Below are 19,267 nucleotides of genomic sequence, written 5' to 3'. Positions count from 1 at the left end.
AAGAATGAGGGAGGAGCAGGGGCAGCAGGAGTGGTGGGGATCGGCACAACAGGGGAAGTGTAGGGAGAAGGCAGTGCTGAGGGGAAGGTGAGCTGCGTGGAGAGGAGGGCAGTGGGCAGGCGACAGAGAGCTGGGCAGACAGCAGAGTGGGAAGGGGACAGGGAGCTGTGGGTGGTGCAATGAGAAGAGAAGGGAAGCTGGGGAAGGGCGGGCCAAGGGTGAGGAAGGAAGGGGGGAAGGGGAGTTTTGGGGAGTGGAAGGGAGGGAGAGCTGGGGTAGGAGGTGTGATGAAATGGAGGATTGTCTTGTGTTTTCCTTGTTTTTCCAATGGTTTGCAGCAGAGGGGAAGAGACTCGGTTTCCCCGGGTGTTACTGGTTTAACGAGGTGATGGGAGAGGGAGTTTGTTGTTACAGAGAACCAGCGAGGGAACTTGGGACCCAAGCCAATGGCCTGGAGAATGGATACCCCAGCGACTGGTGACCTGGAGGCCCAGCTCAGGAGACACAGCTGGTTCTGGCCAGTGGGAGGACAATGGGCTGCAAAGTGAGGATCCCCGTGACCTAATCAGCTGCTTCCAGCCAGAGGGGCCAGAGGACAGAAGAGAGGAGAGGAGGCCCAGGAGACCCTGTTTACCTGGAAAGAAGACAATGGACAGAGGTGGGGCCTGGGGGAGGTGCTATCAGATGACCAGCTGGGAAGCAGGGGGGCTCTGGGCTGGAGAGGGGGAGCAGGCAGAGCCCACCTGGCTGCAGTGGAAACTTGGATGTACTGTGGTGAGGGAGGCCAGGTCTGAGGGCCATGAGAGTTTCCTATGCTGTGTTCAGATGCTCAATAAACGGTCCTGTTTTGTGCTGGCTGGCTGTCACTGCAGTCTAGAGAACAGGGTTGCATCATCCCCTTTGGATGGAGGCCCCGGGAGTCCAGAGCGAATGGACTCCCTGAGGGGGCTCATGGCGAGAAACAGGTGTGCTAAGACTACGAGAGATGCGGCTCCAGGAGGTGGAGGGGCCTGATGCCGAGAGAGAGTGGACCCCCGAGAAGGGCTGTCACACTGAAGGGAGTTCCCCCCATGGACCGCACTAGGCCAAGAGCGAGCTCGATCTGTGAGTCCGTGACAGGAGGGCAGTAGTGAGGGGAGGGGGAGCTGTGGGGAAGGAGAGCTGGAGAGTTGTGGGGAGGGGATAAGAAGGGGAGAGGAGCTGGGGGGCAGTAGTGAGGGGAAGGGGAACCATGGGAGATAGTCGGGAGGGGATGAGGAGAGGAGAGGGAGCAGTGGGGGGCAATGGGGAGGGACAGGGAGCTGGGGAGTGCCAGGGGGCACTGGTGGGAGGCAGTGATCTGTACCAGTGGGGCTGGTGCTGGAGCAGCTGAGCTGCCAGTTTCCTGCCTGTAATCCCAGCTAATTGGCTTTGCCTCCCAGCCCTGGTGCTCCTGGAGGTGGAGGTGGGGAAATAAGAGGATTTCTCTGACTCCTTCTTAAGGCTCTGCCCTCCCATGCCCTTGCTCTGTGCCCGTCCTGGAGCTGCCCGTCCCGGAGCCAGCTGCCGCGCCTTGTGCCCGGCCCCATGCCCCACAAGTGGCCCAACGAGGTCGAGTCGGAGACACGCAAAGAGGGACAGGACCCAAATAAGGGGGGGCAGGCACCCCCTAAGGAGGAAGAGGAGCCCACAGCCAGCAAGAGCCCCGGCTCCAAGTCGCGCCGCAGCTCCCGCTCCAGCCATGGGCGCAAGCACAGCAAGAAGCATCACGCTGACGCCCATGCCGATGCCACCAAGGCCTACTCGCCCTTCCTCAACACTGTCTTCGGCAGGGTGCGCTGGCCAGGGGTAGGGTGGGCAGAGTGGGATGAGGACATGGAGGTGGGATAGGGCAGAGCATGGAGGCACAGGGGGTAGGAGCAGAGATAGAGGTGCGGCGGTGGAGTATGGGTGTGTGGGGGCAGGAGGAGCAGATGGATTGCCGGGAGGGCTGGGCGCTAGGGGAGGAGAGTGGATCATGGCTACGAAGAGGGGTGGGCAAAAAGGTGCCAGGGGAGTGCGGGAATGGAGAGGACAAGGCAGTGGTGAGAGAAGGGGTAGGCGTGAGGTTGGGGGGTGCTGTGTGTGGGTGGGCTGGGAGAGGAGGGGCAGCTGCAGCAGGGAGGCAGTGGGGGCATGGCTGGTTGGATGGTGTTGGTTGGGGGTACTTCGGGGGTGGGTTGGAGCATGACTAGCTGGATTGTGTGTGTGGGGTGGGCAGGCCATGGCTGGGTGGGCACGATCATGGTGGGGGCATGCTAGGGTGGGATGGAGGCAGCTGGGCAGGGTGTCTGTGCAGCGGGTACAGCTCTCCAATGCCCAGAACGGTGCTGGGGGGCAGGCACCCTGACCCCAGGCTCCTCTAGAGAGGGGAGGCACTGGGCAGGCTCGGAAGGCCCAAGGAGCGGGGGAGAATGGGGCACTGCAGTCCTTGGTGGGCCAGTGGTCCCCACTCCCAGATGGGAAATGGGGAAGCCCCACCAGTGCCCATTATTTCCTGGGGCCAAGAGCTTGGCGCGTTGGAGCCCAGTCCTCCGGGTCCTTCTCTGCCCTGGTGGCTTAGTGGGCTGCAGCATGGCATGGCGCCCATGGGGCTTAACAATAGCCCTGCTGCCTGCACCCTGTCAGCCCGATTAGCTGGTATAATTAGCCCCTTCTCAGCTCCCTGCTGGGAGCCTGCCAATCCTGTTATCCTTGGGTGTGGGGCGGCCAGTGCTGGGGCCAGTCAGAGATAGGGGAGCAGGTCAGCCCCCTCCAGGGGAGGGGGAGTGGGAGTGGGATTAGGGGCCCTCAGGGGATGGAGGGAGGAGCAGGGCCCTGCTGGGGGGAGTGGGGTAGGGGTTGGACAGGAATCACTGGAGGGCTGGAGTGTGGGTGGGGTAGGGGACACTGGGAGCAGGCTGGGGCTGGTGATCACAGCTTTGCCCACAATCTCCTTAATCCCGGTTTCAGCAGGTTAATTTTGGCTGGGATTTTTCACCCACTTCTGTGACTTCTAACTGAAGTTGACACCCTGACAGCACCTCCCGGGCCCTCCCTCCCTCGCTGTCCCCTTCACATCACTCCTCTCCATAATGAGGTGTGCGCTCAGAGAGCTGAGATCCCTCCCCACATTTCCCCAATAAAATATCACTGCCCAGCCCAAAATCCTCTAGGGGGCGCTGTCTCTGATCTGGCCCTGGGGCAGGGGGACTGCCTGGCTCAGGGGGCAGCGAATGGAACACAGGGCCTGGGGCGGGGGCACAGGCAGGTTCAGGCGCTGGGCAGTGGGGGGCAAGTTGGCTGAGGCAGACTGGCATGGGGCACTCCTTGTGCTGTGGGGCTGGAGGCATGCGGCTCTGCTGTTCAAGGCTGGCATCCTAGTGGGGGAGCTGATGGGGATTGAGTTACAAAGGGCAGCGGGTGGGGGCATTCGCACTGAGCTCCCAGCGTCCCTGGGAGCCACGGAAACACCCTGGACATGGAGCCCCTCTACTCCACCACTGCTTGCTTTGGGGGGCTGCTCTGCCCTCCTCACCCACTTTCTTGTTCAATCCCTGCTTGCCCTGGGATGGGGGCAGTTTTACCTATTTAGCGCTTTCCTGCTGTCGCCCGCCCTGGCTCTTGAGCCCACTTGCCCTGCCTGCATGGCTCCTAGGGGTGGGTTTTGTGGGGAGGGTTTCCCTGGAACAAGCTCCATACTGGGGCAGCCTATCTGAGGGGGTCCACCCCATGTTCCTGGGGTCTAATTGCCTGCCCTTGTTTCTGCCCCCAGGAGCGGGATCTGTCCCCAGTGGAACTGGATGGTGAGTTGGCGAGAGCCCTGGTGGCTGCGGGGCTCTCAATTAGGAGTGGGGGGGCTGCCTCTGGCAGAGGGACATTGGGCCTGGGCATGTCTGTTTGCCCTCTCAGAGATGGGGCAATGGATTGTGCCCGTCTCTCAGCCATGCCCAGCCCCCTATGGGTCGAAGACCAGGGACACAAGGAAGGGCACAGTGCCTGCTTCCCGGGGAGGTGGGGCTAGATTTATTTTTAGACTCTCCCAGTTGTGACCCTGTCCTGGGTTAGAACGTATCTGTGCAAACCCAGGCATGCTCAGCCTGCAGCAGAAGATTCAGGGCAGCAGAGCCCACCTGGCATTGTCCACTTTATGATTAGCATGACCACTAGGGGGCGCCCTGGCTGTTACCATGGCTATTGGTGGAACCCCTCACCGTGCATCCCTGGGGGTCCTGGTGTAAGGGTCATGGACACTGGGTGGCATCAGTGCAGCAGCCAAAGAAGGGGTCACCCCTCACATACTTATGGCCAGTTTGGGTTGGTTCTGACCCAGCCCTCACCCCACTGTGGCCGGGTTCGCTGGAGCCCCTCTAGGGATGCCCAGGGTAGGCACCCCAGTGCTGAGAGCGGCTCTGGCTTTTCCCCTCGCAGAGCTGCTGGATGCCTTCAAGGAGTTCGACACAGACCAGGATGGCTTTGTGAGCTACAAGGACCTGGGCGCCTGCATGCGCACCATGGGCTACATGCCCACTGAGATGGAACTCATCGAGATCTCCCAGCACATCAAGATGAGGAGTGAGTGTGGGGAATGGCTGTACCCCCAGGGGTCCCTCTCCGCATAGCATCCCACCCATCCATGAGACCCCTTCTCACTGCTCCCCCCCCGTGGGACCTGCTTCTGCCCCGGCTCCAGAAAGACCCCACTCCCCTCACACTTCTCTCCCTGTGGGACCTGCCCCTGCCCCGGAGAGACCCCACTCCCCTCACACTGCTCCTCCTGTGGGACCTGCCTCTGCCTCTGCTCCAGAGAGATTCCACTCCCCTCACACTGCTCCACCTGTGGGACCTGCCCCTGCACCACACAACCCCTGCTAGTGTCATGAGTGGGATGCTGATGACCTGCCCTGGGAGCGAGTTACCAGTGACCCAGGGCTGGGGCAGCAGGGGGTGCGGGTGTGGGGGAAAGATCCCAGGACTGGGGCAGCAGCGGGATGCGGGAGAGGAGCCCAGGGCTGGGGTGGGGGGCAGCCAAAATTTTTTTTGCTTGGGACGGCCAAAAACCTAGAGTCAGCCCTGCTCAACAGAAAAAGCCAAGATCTGTTAAGGCCAGATCACCGGGGCAGTGAACAACTTATCAGCCACCTAGAACAAGTGCCAGTGGGGCTTATCAGGTGTGAAAGAGGAAGCAGCCCCACAACACCCTGGCTCTATCTGTTAGTGGTTTCCCCTTATCACTGTAGCTCAGAGGGAAATATGCTAAGCTCAGGAGAGAGGGTAGCTGCCACACGAGATAGTAAGGTGATCTTATCCGGCATCTGCAGAGTAAGGGATCCCATGGGAACAGATCCAGAATCCTCGGGGGCCTCCAGCGAGGAATCCATGGGCATGATGAGAGCAGAGCAGACTGCAAGGCACGGGAGGCTGGCTAGACCCCACGTGCAATATGCAGTGCTGGGCTGAACTCTACCCTACTGGAAGGGCCAGACTGATAGTAGTATCTAGTGCAGTGGTTCTCAACCTGCAGGCTGCTTGCAGCCACACCCCCAGCGCTTCAGCTGAGGCTGGTCGAAGTGGCCCGAGCTGCCCAGGGGCTGTGGCAGGGTGGCCAGGAATAGCAGCGGGGCCATAGAGAGGACCGATGCCTGGTGCGCTGCTGTGTGAGGCCCACGTCCCGCTCTCCAGGGCTCCGTTTCCCGCTGGCCGCTCCCTCTGAGGCTGCCCTGCCCCGGCTCCTCAGTCCCCTGCTGGTGTGGTCTCCCCGGCTCTGCCCTCCCAATTCCCGGGCGGACCTGGGGGCAAGATTCCCGGCTGGAGCGACCCTGGGCTGAGGCGTGGCCCGGAAGCCCTGCTGCTTACCCCGACCCTGCCAGCACCGGACCGGCTGGAGGCGAAGGGGGAGTGGGTGGAATCAGGGCCCCCCTGGGCACCGGGAAGGAGTCTGGTGGATGCAGCCTCTGCCTCTGCTAGTGTCATGAGCGGGATGCTGATGACCCACCTTGGCAGTGAGTTACCAGTGACCCAGGGTTGGGCGGCAGGAGGGTGTAGGTGGGGGGAGAGCCCAGGGCTGCGGTGGCAGGGGGGTGCAGGTGGGGGGAGGACACTATTCGGGGGATAGGAGGGGAACCCAGAGCTGGGGCAGCATGGGGTGCGGGTGTGGGGGGAGGAGCCCAGGGCTGGGGTGGGGGGCAGCCAAAAATTTTTTTGCTTGCGGCTGCAAAAAACCTAGAGCCAGCCCTGCCCGTGGCACTCCACTCCAGCCCCAGAGACCCCCCTTCCCCCTCACTGCTCCCCCCATGGGACTCTGCCTCTGTCCCAGAGAGACTCCCCTCCCCTCACATGACTTCCCTCCGTGGGACCCCTCCCCATTGCGGGGGCTGGGCACTGATCTCCATGTCTCTCCCACAGTGGGTGGGCGCGTGGACTTTGAGGACTTTGTGGAGATGATGGGGCCGAAGCTACGTGAGGAGACGGCTCACATGGTGGGGGTGCGTGAGCTCAAGATTGCCTTCCGTGAGGTATGGGGGTGTAGGAAGAAGGGGGAACGTGGGCTCAGGGCAGAGGGGGAGCAGGGCGGGGATGTGGCTGGCACCCATCCATCCGGGCCATTCCACCCTCACCCCGTTCTCTTCCTCCCCGCCCCCCCCAGTTGGACAGGAACGGGGATGGGGAGATCAGCAGCACAGAGCTGAAGGATGCCCTCCTGGCCCTGCTGGGGGAGCAGGTCCCGCTGCCGGAGGTGGAGGAGATCCTGCGTGATGTTGATCTCAATGGGGACGGCCATGTGGACTTTGACGGTGAGAGATGCTGTGCAGCCCTAGCCCCATTGACCCCAGGGACTCCCCTCCCCCCACTGACTGCATTGGCCTTTGGGAAACTGCCTCCCACCCACTGGTGCCAGAAACTCCCCAATTCCCTCCACACTGAGCCCTGGGGATACCTCCTCTGCCCCTGCAACAAGGACTCATCCCTCAGAGACCTCCCCCTTCTCTCCCTGCCAGTGTCTTCCTGTGACACTCCCTGCCCCCAGTCCTGTCTGTGCTCTCCCCCTTGTGTTTAGTTGTGTGCTGGGCCCTTAACCCAGAGCTATACGGTCTAGGGCCCTGGGCTAAAGAGCCACCCCCAACTCCCTCCAGAACATGGTGAGGCTCAGCCCCACTTTCTGCAGCCCCGGGAGGGCTGTTTTTTCACAGGGTTGGGGTGGGTGATGCTTGGGGCAGAGCTGCCTGCTGTGGGATTGACTGGAGCAGAGGAGGGAGCCAGAGCTAGGACTAGGGAGGGGCAGATGAGAGGAGGTGCAGTGATGGCTGGGGGTGGAGGGGACAATCTCCTCCCAGCATCCTGCCTCCCGGGGGCATGATTCCTGCACTTTGGCTGCTCCAAGCCCTCACCCTGCTCTCCACAGCCCCCCTGCAGCCCCGTGCCCCCTGCTGCGGAAGCTCCACTTGCTTGGGGTGGGCTGCAGCATCCTGAAGCCTGGTAGAGGGAGCCGGGCTGGGGGTACAGTCCAGGGGGTTGTCAAGGTTCCTCCCTCACTTTGAACTTTAGGGTACAGATGTGGGGACCTGCATGGACACTTCTAAGCTTAATTACTAGCTTAGATTTGGTAACACTGCCACCATTTAGAAATTTTAGTGTTTGGAACACTTCCTGCCCCCCCAAAACCTTCCCCTCCCTGGGCAGCCTTGAGAGGCTTTTTCACCAAGTTCCTGGTGAACACCGATCCACCCTCTTGGATCTTAACACAAGGAGAATTAAACCATCCCCCCTCCTTTCCCCCGCCAATTTTTGGTGAGTCCAGATACAATCCCCTTGGATTTTAAAACAAGGAAAAATTAATTAGGTTTTTAAAAAGAAAGTTTTTAATTAGAGAAAGAAGGGTAAAAATTATTTTTGTAAAATTAGGATGGGAAATACTTTACAGGGTAATCAGATTTATATAGCCCAGAGGAACCTCCTCTAGTCTTAGGTTCAAAGTTACAGCAAACAGAGGTAAAATCCTCTCAGCATAAGGAACATTTACAAGTTGAGAAAACAAAAAAAAGACTAACAAGCCTTGCCTGGCTGTTACTTACAAGTTTGAAACATAAGAGACTGATTCAGAAAGATTTGGAGAGCCTGGATTGACGTCTGGTCCCTCTTAGTCCCAAGAGCGAACAACCCCCAAAACAAAAAGCACAAACAAAAGACTTCCCCCCACCAAGATTTGAAAGTATCTTGTCCCCTTATTGGTCCTCTGGTCAGGTGTCAGCCAGGTTTACTGAGCTTCTTAACCCTTTACAGGTAAAAGAGGCATTAACCCTTAACTACCTGTTTATGACATGGGTGGAGGAGTGGGATGCAGTGGGAGGCAGCACAGAACAGTGCTGTCAGGCTGTGTTGTGCTGGATGTGCAGAGGGAGGCACTGGTATTCGCTCACTCCAGATCCCACGTTGTGTCTCTCTCAGAGTTTGTGATGATGTTGTCCTCCCGCTAACAAGGCCTGGGAGAGGGAAGCCCTTACCCCCCGTTGCCGTCGCTGTTCCAGCCTCCAGGGAGACCGAGCAGCTCCAAGTGGATCCCCGCTTCTTGACAGCTGGTGACCCCCCCTTCTTTGCCAGCAGGAAGTTCCCTCGCAACTCCCTTATGGGCCTTTCTAAGAAGAACCCTCCCTCTGGGTCTGCCTGCCCCTCTGCTGGCCCCTCTCCCTCACAGTGCGTTGCCAGGAAGCAGGGCCTGAATGCCCAGTTGGCAACTGCTTTGGGGGCTGCTAAGGCTCTGACTAGGCCAGGCCCTGCTCCTTATCTGGGATCCCAGATAATCTCCCCTCACTCCCAATCAGACTGTCCCCGCAGCTCGCCTTTGCTGCTGTCCTGTGCTGGTCTCCGCCTCCAGCCCAGCCCATGAGCTGCCCTAGGTACCCACCTTCCTGCTCCTGTCCCACGTCAGGGAAATCCCCTCTCCCCACCAGTGGCTAGACTGGAGTGGGGGAGACCACCCAACCCTTCACTACTCCAGCTCCACCCCATCCCCTTGTTCGCTGAATGGCTCTGCTAAAATGCCTGACGGTGACAGAGCATTAACAGTGGTGCTGTTTCCATTTGTCCTCTGTCATGCATCCACAGGGTTGGCGTTACACCCTGGCTTTTCCACAGTTCCTTGGAGCAGTGTTTCCCGACCGGTGTGCCATGGCACACTGCTGTGCTGGCAGGTGGGCTGTGGAATTTTTTGAAAAACTACATGTGAGAACAAAAGACCTTCCCTTGAATTCTAATGAGCGTTAGAGCTGGATGGCAATCTGTACGAGGCCCCTTTCAAATACTATGCACAGCTCACATTCCATTCCCCAAAGTGAGGCTAAGGGAGAAAACGTAAACACAGACAGATTTGCCCTGATGAATGCAATGTGCTGCAATGAGCCTTTGATGATGATGCACATAAAAAAAAGACATAGATTTCAAGCCTAAATTTTAAATTTACATTTGACTTAGGGTAATAGCTGGAACCAGCCAGACCTGGAATGGCATTATAAGTAATTATATCACATTTAAAAACAGCAGAGAAAGTGACACGCACTTGGGAAGACTATTTTGGAAATGAGCAGAAATGTTTAACTATTAATTGCTTGTCATCGCCAAACATTATTCTGGCACAAACAACAGATCGCGATCTAACACTAGCTGCCATGTTTGTTTTGATTTTAACCCTACTAGCCTCATTCTGGATTGGTTTCTGAATATTCATGAGTCAAAATTAAGAGTGGCCTATGATAGATGCAATGTTACATCACGGTCATATGAACTTGACGTTATGGGAGTCACGTGAGGTTATCTAGGTGTGCCACAGCAGAGAAAAACATTGGGAACCACTGCTTTGGGGGACTCCTCTCAGTGGACCAGGCCCCCAAGAGGGTCCCACTCTTCCCCCAGGGCTGGCCACACAACCTCACTTGTCTCTGGGCTCCAGTCTTCCTGCCTCATGTGGTGAGCTCTGGCCAGTGAGGCCAACTGAGCCAGACGTCCTCTTAGGGATGTGTAACTCTGATGCACTCCAGCCGGAGTCTGCAGTGACACAGGGCAGTTTTTCCAACTAGAGCAGGGTTGGTTAGTCCCCTGGCACACAGCTTTCCAAGTACTAAGGGTAGCCCAGAGAAAGGAAGGTTAAAGCACAATCCCTCTGGCCAAGCCCAAGCAACCCACCTGCCTCACTGTAGTGGATTCCATCTCAGGCACTCTCTCTGGCGTCCTTAGTCTGGCCAATTGTTCCAGAAGCCTACTCTTGGTCCTCCATTGGTCACCTCCCAATCCTTTGGCTCCAGGCAAGGCCATGGAGAATTCACAGTCCTGCCTGCTGTCCAGTCCTTAGGGCTTCCCATTGTCCCTCAGGACCCTCTCTTGAGTTGGGTCAGTTTCAACCAGTTCCCTGTTGACCCTATTCATTGGGGCCTAGTCAGAAAGGTCTCTCTCACACACACCCTTTCCTGCCCCGCAGTGCCCCCAAGAGCAGATTTAACTCTCCACTCCCAAACTGGCTAGCAATGCAGAGTACAGAGGGAAACCGAGGCACACAAGATTCATAAAAATATTACAAAAGATTCTCACTTCATCACAGCTCTTCTCCCTCGGGGGCCGAACTGACCAGGGCTGCTTTATCCTTTGACCTGGGAGGTTCCAGTCCACCATGGTTATTCAAAGACATCCCAGCGCAGTGACCATTTCCATGGTAGCAGTTCTACCTGGCGCTTGTGAGGTGCGTACAGCACAGTTTCTAACCAAGTGTACAGTTTTCACAGCACAGGGCAGAGCAGTTTCACGTCCTCCCTTCGGGCTGGTCTGTTTGATGATATGAGCAGAGTGTACATGGGAAGTTTTCATGTGGCCCCCAGCCCTTTGGTCACTCGAGAACCTTTGGGTTTGAAACTGGGTCCAGCTGTTACCTCCTCCCGGTCTTCTTCTAGGGAAAGATGAGGGGAGGGAACTGACATTCCTCCATAGGTCAGCCATCCTGGTTGCAGCCTGGGGTGTCCTGACCCCTAAGTTGGCTAGGAAGTGACCCTGTGAGCATCTGGTGGTTCAGTGTAGGTTTGTTCCCCTGCAAGGTTGGTCTTAACCCAGCCATATCTCTGGGGCACAGGTGTCCCGGGGTGCTTAGGTATGGATTCTGGGGGGAGCCCCACACTGGCAGACCCCCTCTGGAGCTGCATCTCAATGCCAGGGCTATGCATATGTTGGGAACACATTTCTGCTGCTGGGGTCAACTTGTTGCCCTCAGCTTCAGGACAGAGTCCTGTCTTAGGGCCCCCTGCCCCGATGGGCTGTGATTCAGGCTCTCTTGGATAGGAGAACCCATCAGTTCCATGGCTATGCCCTGATAAGTTGTGTTCATGTTCGGTAGCTGCTGTCCAGCTGCTTTACCCTTCCCTGGGGCTTCTCCCACCCTGAACAAGACAAACGTATCTGGCAGTCGTCCTGCCCTGCCCATGTCCTCCCATGCTCAGCTAGGGCTTCAGCCACCACTGGACCCAGCTTGGCCTCTACGTCCCCAGGCTGACTCCCTTGGTCACAGCAGCAGGCCTCAGGCAAGTTGTGCTTGAGCCCATGTGACACATCTGCTGTGCGGAGATGGATGGGTGCATTCTTCTGCCCCACTTGGATACATCTCTCTGCTTACAGACAGACAGGTCTCCTGACATTAACAACCTTTCCTCCTTCTCGCTAACACCTCTGGTCTGCTTGGTTCAAACCCTGGGCTGGTCCAGCAAGAGGGGCTGAATTTTGTCTTAAAGTGACACATTCATTCCCAAGAATCAAAGCTGATATCCTGGAGACCAGCCACCCCGATCCTTCCTGTGTCTGCCCAGGGATCTCAGCTATAGGTAGGGTCAATGGCTACCCATTTGGAACCTTACCTCAAGTTGTCCTGCCTTTCAGGATTTGATGGAGTTTCACCAGCGAGGGTTCTCTTTGTCCCACAGTCCCTCCAGTCCATGAATGTCTTCCCATTAACTTTCTGCTCCCACTCAGCTTTAGGCTTTCTGTCCAATAACCATGTTTTAAGCTTGTGGGGAAGTATCTTACAGAATTGTTCCCCAAATCCTCCAGTGTCGTGATACCTGCATCCTTGCCCCATCACCATTCTCCCATCAGGGTGGTGGCTTCCATTTGTGTCACAACCTTGATCTTTTGCACACACTCCAAACCTTTTCCTGTAAGTCTCAGATGTCATTTCAGACTTAAGCAGTAGAGTATTGCTTTGGGACTGAGTGAGACAGCCTGCACCCCTGTGTCCACACCCTATTGTACAAAGTATGCCTTGGGAGGTATCAGTGAAAAAAACTCATAATTAGCTGATCAGTAATATCATGGCAAAATATACGTAGCCGCATTCTGTGGGAAGTTCTAAACATAAGCGGAGATCATGACTAGAAGTAGATTTTCCAGAAATGTCCGGGGAGTGGCCAGACCAGTTCCTCAGAGAGGAAGGGCAAACTGACAACTCAGCCAGTTGTCAACAAGCAGGGCCATTACCTGCCAAGTGGTCATTCTTTGGCAGGAAAGGGGGAAGGGGCAAAAAACCCCAAAACAAACAAAAAAACTAACCTCCAAACCAAAAACCTACATCTTAGCAAAGAACCAGCCTGGGGTTCCACTCCACACAGGCTGTCTGTCGCCTGTTCCTAGCTGGAAATGCATCTCAACATGGGGACAGGACTATAAAAAGAGGGGCAGACACCCCAAGGGACTCCTTCTCCTTACTTTCACTCTGTCCATCGATTTGCTGCACCAGAAGGAACAAAGTAAGCAGCCATTACACAGAAGAAGGGGGCCTGGCTTCAGATGTTTGGCCTGTAAAACTGTTGCGAGTATGTGGTGAGAGAAATTTTGCTGTGAATTTCACATAGTTTGTTCAGTGAGGCTTTAGTTGTGTTTTATCTTTACTTTTCTTGTAACCTTTTCTGACTTTTATGCCTCATTACGTATTCACTTCAGAGTTCTCTCTCTGTAGCTAATAAACTTGTTTTATCTAATCCAGTGTATTTAAACGGAAGTGTTTGAGAACCTCCGTTTGGGACAGCAGGCGGGATGCATATCATTTCTATTAATAAAATGATGGACTTTATATGAATGTGTATTGGCCAGGAAAGGGCAGCACAGGGCACCCCAGGTTAGAAGGCAGCTACTCACAAGTCTGGATTGTACCCTGGGTACCAAGTTAGGGGGTAAGACATTGGAGCTGGTCAGCAGGGTCATCCTGGTTCAAATCACAAGTATTCTCAAAGGCAGTGATGTCGGCATCTATATCATTCCCTTAAACTGGGGCAACTGTTTGGTATCTAGGTTTCCTGACGATTGGCATCCCGAGGTCTTTCCCTACTTCTATTTCTCCATCTCCAGTTCATGCTTCTGTGTTCTTTCTCAGGTTTTTTGCTGCTTTTCCTGGTCAGCTCCCTCCCTTGCATGGTCCTCCAGTCTCTGATGCTCTACATGAAGCTCCCAGCTTAAATTCTCACCACTTCAAGTTAATTGATGGGGAACCCGGTCATGAAAGTGCCCTGCTGGAAGGGGAATCAGGTCTTGCCCTGCTGCTGCCATGGCTGCAGTCTTTCTTGATCTTGGGGGTGTGTTAGTGTCACCCTGCAATATAGTTAAGGCTGGTGAAAGCCAGAGCATCATCCATGTGTGGCTGACTGGCTGCAGCTCACACATAGACCCCCTTGGAACTTCAGCTGGGTCTGGATTCTGGTTCTTGGTCCAATCATCCTTCTCCAGCCATACAATCAGTTGCTCCTTGTTGAGCTTCCCAATACCTTCTCGCCCCACACAGGTTGATGATGTCCTTCTTAGGGAGATGGTTATATACCATTTTCTTGCTTTTTCCTTTGACTAACCTTGTTTTTTACTTCAGCAAGTCACGTATTGCAAAACACTACAGATGCATTCAGTATCCCACTGCTAACACTAACTACCATGGACCCACAGGACTGGTGCTCCATTGCGTCTTTTAATAAGTTTCTTGGAGGAACCCCTTCAGTGTGTTAGACTCTTAAGGGGTCTCACTCTTCCTCCAGGGTAGGCCCTGTAGCCTCACTGACGCCGTGATTTTTGTCAGGGCTTCAGTCCTCCTGCTTCATGCTGTGAGCACTGACCAGCAAGTCCAACTGAGCTAGACTCCTGGTAGAGACTTGTCCACTTTTCAGGGACTGATTCACCTCACCTGAAGGAATGGGGCTGGAAGGGACCTGGCCAGAGTGCGGAGGCATGGGAAGGGGCCACTCAGGCCTAAGAGTGACTGTGGCCAGGGGGCGCTGGAGCTGAAGAGGCTGCTCCAGCCCCACTCACTGGCTGGTGAGCAACCCCTCTATAGGGGTACCTGGGAATCTGGTGGGGTGGAGATTGAGGGAACCTGATATTGGATAAAAGGGGAATGGAGGGGTGCACACAGCCCCTGGCATGGGGGGGGGAGATGGGTGGCCCTGATATAGGGGAAGGGGCCAGTGGGGAGCACAGGGAGTCCCTAGCATGGGAGAATGGAGACATATAGGGACTGGGTGGATGCAGAGAGTCCCTGCAATAGAGGGGGATGGCAGGTTGGCACCAGAGAGTTGTGGGGGGATGGAGGGATGCAAGGAACCCATACGATGCAGTGCACTGAGCTGACACAAGCTATCCCTTTAGTGTATTGACCCTTGCAGCTCCCCATGAGGCAGGGCAGTGCTGTGATCCCTATTGTACAGATGAGGCAACTGAGGCTCAGAGAGGCTAAGTGATTTGCCCAAGGTTATCCAGGGAGCACATGGGAAAGCTGAAACTTGAATCCAGGCCCCCCAAAGCCAGTGCCCTAACCACTGGGCCAGCCTTCCATCTCAACTTCCCCCCATTGCTCTAGCACTTCCCCCTGGGATCTAACTCTTTTTGTGGACCATGGGGATCTCCGTGCTGGAAACAGACCAGGCTCCAGGCCTGGGGCAAGCCCCCTAGCTCCCAACTCCCTAGAGGGAATCATCTCTTGGGTCCCACAAAGCTGTTTCTCACGGGTTAGGTCCCGTGGGCCAGTCCTGAGGACCATGGTTGCCATACTGCCTAACAGCTGACTGTTGCACTACAGGGTATCACCTGGCTGTTGCCCCCCAGGCCTTTCCATGTGTCCCTGCTCTTCAGTGGGGATAGAACTGAGAGCCTTCTGCCCAGGCTGCTGAGCTAAAGGAGAATCCCCACCAGCAGTAGAGGGGCTACGGCATGTAGATGAGCAGTTGTGATCCCAGCCAGCAGAGGGCATGGTGAGTGCGTATTACAGTTGCCCATCCAGAGTCACACGTTCCAGGTCTCTAGCGCCAGCTGTAGTGGCTCTGTGCTTTTAGCTCTGGCGGACCCCGCTTCAATACCCAGCATGTCGGCTGTCACACACTCACTGGGTCCCAGCCATAGGGAGATCTCTGTGCTTGTAGTCTCATTTCTTTCTCTGCCCATGTTACAGCCAGGGGTCGGGGTGGGGCTGGGTGAGAAGGGCACCTGAGAGTGTATTCCCCCATGCTCTGGCCACTGTTGTTCATTGTGCCACTGTTCAGTCCATTGCTCTGTTGCCAATGGCCCTGTGCCATCACCTTCTGCTGCCATCTGCCACTGTGACCTCTGGGAGTTGATCTCTTGAGGTTCCACCCAGCTCTCAGTGATTTCAGCTGAGCTCTCAGTGGGGGAACTTCACGGCTAGTGCAGACTGGGCCCTCTCTTCTACAGAAGCACTGTCCCACAGCAGCTTTAAGCACTTAGACCTGCTTATCAGTGATTTCAGCTGTAGTAGTCACTTTAACAAAACAAAAGACTATCTATGAAGCCTGATCAGCTCTGTCTTTCAATAATGGAGAGGGGCAAGTGAAATAGTACTTGTGACTCAGGCAGACCATCAAGCAAAACACCTGTTCCCACCCTCTCTCTTGATGCCCTCAATCAGCACAGGCTAAGTACAATTCGACTGCCCTTTAGTCATACAATAAGAACAAAAACATTTAATTCCCCCCCCCACACGCATTCAAGTGACTTGTAACTCAACCCCAGCCAAAATCTATCACTTGGGCAATGCACCTCTGTTTGCTGGATTCCTAGATAGATTAGGTGTGAATGTAAATACAATCTGGTCCTCAAACCTTTCCCCCCAGCCCACAGCTCATCACTAGCTGTCAGGGAGAGCTCAAGGGGTTTGCTTACAAATCATCATTTGAAATGATTAGGTTGGCCAAAATCACCAAAATGAATGCACTGACATTGTCACAAAAAACAACAGCTGTATAAGGAAGCTAGTCTATGTTCATACTTTTAAAATCTATTATACTTTTTTAGATACATATATTTTATCAGATACTTTATATGCTTTTAAAGTGTGCATTAATGTTTCAATTTCAATTCAAATTTCCAATCACTAAATTGGCAACACTGCATGTAACTAGTTCACAACACTGTGGGGGGTGTTGGGGACATTCAGGAGAGTGTGTACTCCTGGGGGGGTATAGGGAAATCCATGCCCGCCCCTGGTTCTAACCCCAGCGACAAGCTAATCTCCACTGCATAGCATCCTCCATTGCTGATGCCGCAGTCACCCAGCTCTGCCAATCTCAGCAGCACATCAGCTGTTCTCCAGGCCCCTGGGGTAGAAGCCTCCCAGCTGTGTGTGACATCATCCTTATCTGCCCCTCATCACCATAGTAATGGAGTACCTTCCAATCTTTGATATATGAACCATCATGTCCCCGCCCCAGGAGGTAGGGCAGTGATGTGATCCCCACTGCACAGATTGGGAAACTGAGGCACAGAGCTGCTAAGGGACTTGCTCCAGATCACACAGGGAGTCTGTAGCACAGCAGGGAATTGAACCAATGTCCCAGGCTAGTGCTTTAACCACTAGACCATCCATCCCTTCCCATTTAGCAATATGGAGGGGCAGGGCAGGTGTGACCTCCCGACACCTCCAGTTGAGATCCCCAGTCCTAGTTATCCCAGCCCCTTCCTCAAGAAAATAATGAGCCTGAGCCATCATCCCCACCCAGGGCTCAATAGTCCTTGTGATCCCTTGTGGCAGAGCTGTGCCCTCCCCTTCCTGCAGGGGTGACATGGGGACCCAGGCCTCCCACTCCTTGGGCTTTCTTCCAGCCCAGGAACCCTGAAGTAAGCAGCTCCATCCATCCCACTCAATGCTACCTCCCATGGCCACTTCCTACCTTCAGGCTGATGCCAAGTCTGCTCAGGTTGCCTGGCCACACAGCCCCTAGCAGGCTGGGCCTGTTCCAGCTCCTTGGGAGGCCCCTTGCTCAGATGCTGTTCTGGCCAGGGTCTCTCTGCCCCTGGGAGCTCAGTTGCTCCCTCTCTCTAGGAGGCTTCTCTTTCCAGGAGCAGCCTATGAGCTCAGCTGTTGCTAGTCAGCAACTTCCTCACAGTGCTTATGCTCATTAAGCCCTTTGAGGCTGCTCCAGTGTGCTACACTATAGCTATCCCGGTCAGTTTCTGCAGGAAGATTAGCCTCAGGGTGTGTCTGGTTTAGTTTTCAGAAAGTAAAGGGACTTTTCCATCTCAAACTCTACGATTCTGGGCTTTGGCAAACCCCGATTCATCTTTGAGAGAGGAAATACGCTAATGGTGAAATCTAGAGCGCACGGAGGCTGCTGAAGACACTCCCATTGGGGTCTGGCTCAGTGTGCAGTGAGCATCCTGTACTGGTGACGATAATGGATTGTGTGTTGGCCTTTTAGAGCTTAGAAGCAATTGAAAGGTTGTGGGTTTGACACACACTGCTGATTCTCACCCCCTGAGAGAGCAGTTTCTGTGTGAGTGCAGATAAATGAGTTCCTCTGCCACAAGATATTCTAACCTGTGTTATGCATGTGACCAGCTGATCATAATGATCCCTTCTAGCTTCTAAATCTATTATTCTTACTATTTGTATTTATGGCAGTGCCCAGAGGTTCTGGCTGAGATCAGGACACCATTGTGTAGGGCGCTGCACAGACAGTCATGGAGATGTTCTGTTCTGCTAGACTCTGCATGGACACAGTAAACGAGATTGGGGCCCACTGTCCCAGGCGCAGAGGAAGGGGCCATCTCTGTGTGAAATGCTTGCAGTCTAAATAGATTAAACCAACCGAAGCTGCATCGTTATCCTGATTTTGGAAGTGAAGTCCGAAGAAGTGAAATGACTTGAGTAATGTCACACAGTGAATCTGCGGCAGAGCAGGGAATTGACCTTGGGCCTCCTGCATCCCAGCACTGATCCTTAACCAAATTCTTTAGGGGATAGGATTGTGTTAGCCGTGGGGAAAATGAGGCACAGCTTGGCATTGCTTCGGCCAAGACTGAGCTGAAAAAGGGGAAATTGAGGCACAATTCTGCATTGCTTTGGCCAAGACCCTAGCCGAAAATGGGGAAACCGAGACAGTTGAGGAATACTCCACAATATGTGATTACAACGCAAGATTGGAAAAAACCCCTGATATGTGTGCAGTAGCCAGGAGGCAGCTCTGTATGATAGAGGCCCCTTTTCAGAGGGTGGCCAAAGATACTGGGGGACAGCTCAGTCAAGGGGCTCAACAGCAGTGATGGATGAATTAGGTTCAAGACCAGCTCTTTCTCATTGTGGTGAAATATTTGCTGTCAGTTTGCATCCAAACTTCAGCACAATAGAATAAACAGAAACAAACCTGTTTCCCACCAGATTCTCCACATACTGGGGTGGTTCTAGGATGGAGGTATTCCCACACACTTGTTGTTTGTCTCCTGCTTCTAGGAAGCAAAGCCAGATTCCTGGGAAGGCAGAGATGGGATATTTTTCATAGAGGGATGGAATGTTTTTCGGTCTCAATTTGCTATATCCCTGTAACCCTGCAGCACCCCCTTCTGGCTGCGGGGAGAAATCCACATGGCTCCCCTTTTTTGATGTGTAGTAGAAGGAGACATTTTGTTCCCATGAATAATGCAACTAGGAGAGGTGGGAGGCAGAGATGAATGTGTCTGGGAATGCAGAGACAGTGATCATGGCAAGTGCTATGGCTATAAAACTCATGCATATGGTACTACGGTGCCTTTCTCCTCCTGGGCGTGTTGGATCCAATGTGCACCCATAGGGTGGAATTGTCTGGCTCAGGGGAGCAGGTAATGGGACCTTTCTCCTCCAGGTACCACCCCAGCTCCCGTCCAGCCCCAGGAAGAAAAAGCAATGATGGTGGTGAATTCACCAGCCTCCAGGTTACCGCTGGTCTGGTCTCTGTCTCTCTCCAGTGGCTACTCTGCAATGAGGTTTATGTGTCCAACA

At 54.7% G+C, this 19,267-nt stretch overlaps 1 protein-coding gene across 1 annotated transcript; it reads left to right on the top strand.

The window, feature by feature from the left end:
• The first annotated feature begins 897 nt into the window (after positions 1–897).
• Positions 898–12,925, top strand: LOC115650704 (calcium-binding protein 2-like). The gene is made up of 7 exons (XM_030561003.1): positions 898–1,104; positions 1,483–1,812; positions 3,773–3,803; positions 4,429–4,572; positions 6,403–6,512; positions 6,644–6,791; positions 8,443–12,925. Exons 2-7 carry the CDS (start codon positions 1,567–1,569, stop codon positions 8,469–8,471), a joined length of 708 nt encoding a protein of 235 aa, XP_030416863.1. The 5' UTR covers positions 898–1,104; positions 1,483–1,566; the 3' UTR covers positions 8,472–12,925.
• Positions 12,926–19,267: the final 6,342 nt, after the last annotated feature.

This window comes from Gopherus evgoodei, chromosome 4, assembly GCF_007399415.2.
Source record: "Gopherus evgoodei ecotype Sinaloan lineage chromosome 4, rGopEvg1_v1.p, whole genome shotgun sequence".
Classification (NCBI taxonomy): Eukaryota; Metazoa; Chordata; order Testudines; family Testudinidae; genus Gopherus; species Gopherus evgoodei.
The sequence above is the reverse complement of the archived record's forward strand: the minus strand, read 5'-3'. Positions and strand labels throughout refer to the sequence as shown.

Coding starts and splice junctions, on each gene's coding strand:
- LOC115650704 (XM_030561003.1), top strand. CDS start 1,567: ATGCCCCACAAGTGGCCCAACGAGGTCGAGTCGGAGACACGCAAAGAG. Junction 4,573..6,402: donor CCAGCACATCAAGATGAGGA/GTGAGTGTGGGG, acceptor TCTCTCCCACAG/TGGGTGGGCGCGTGGACTTT. Junction 6,513..6,643: donor TCAAGATTGCCTTCCGTGAG/GTATGGGGGTGT, acceptor CGCCCCCCCCAG/TTGGACAGGAACGGGGATGG.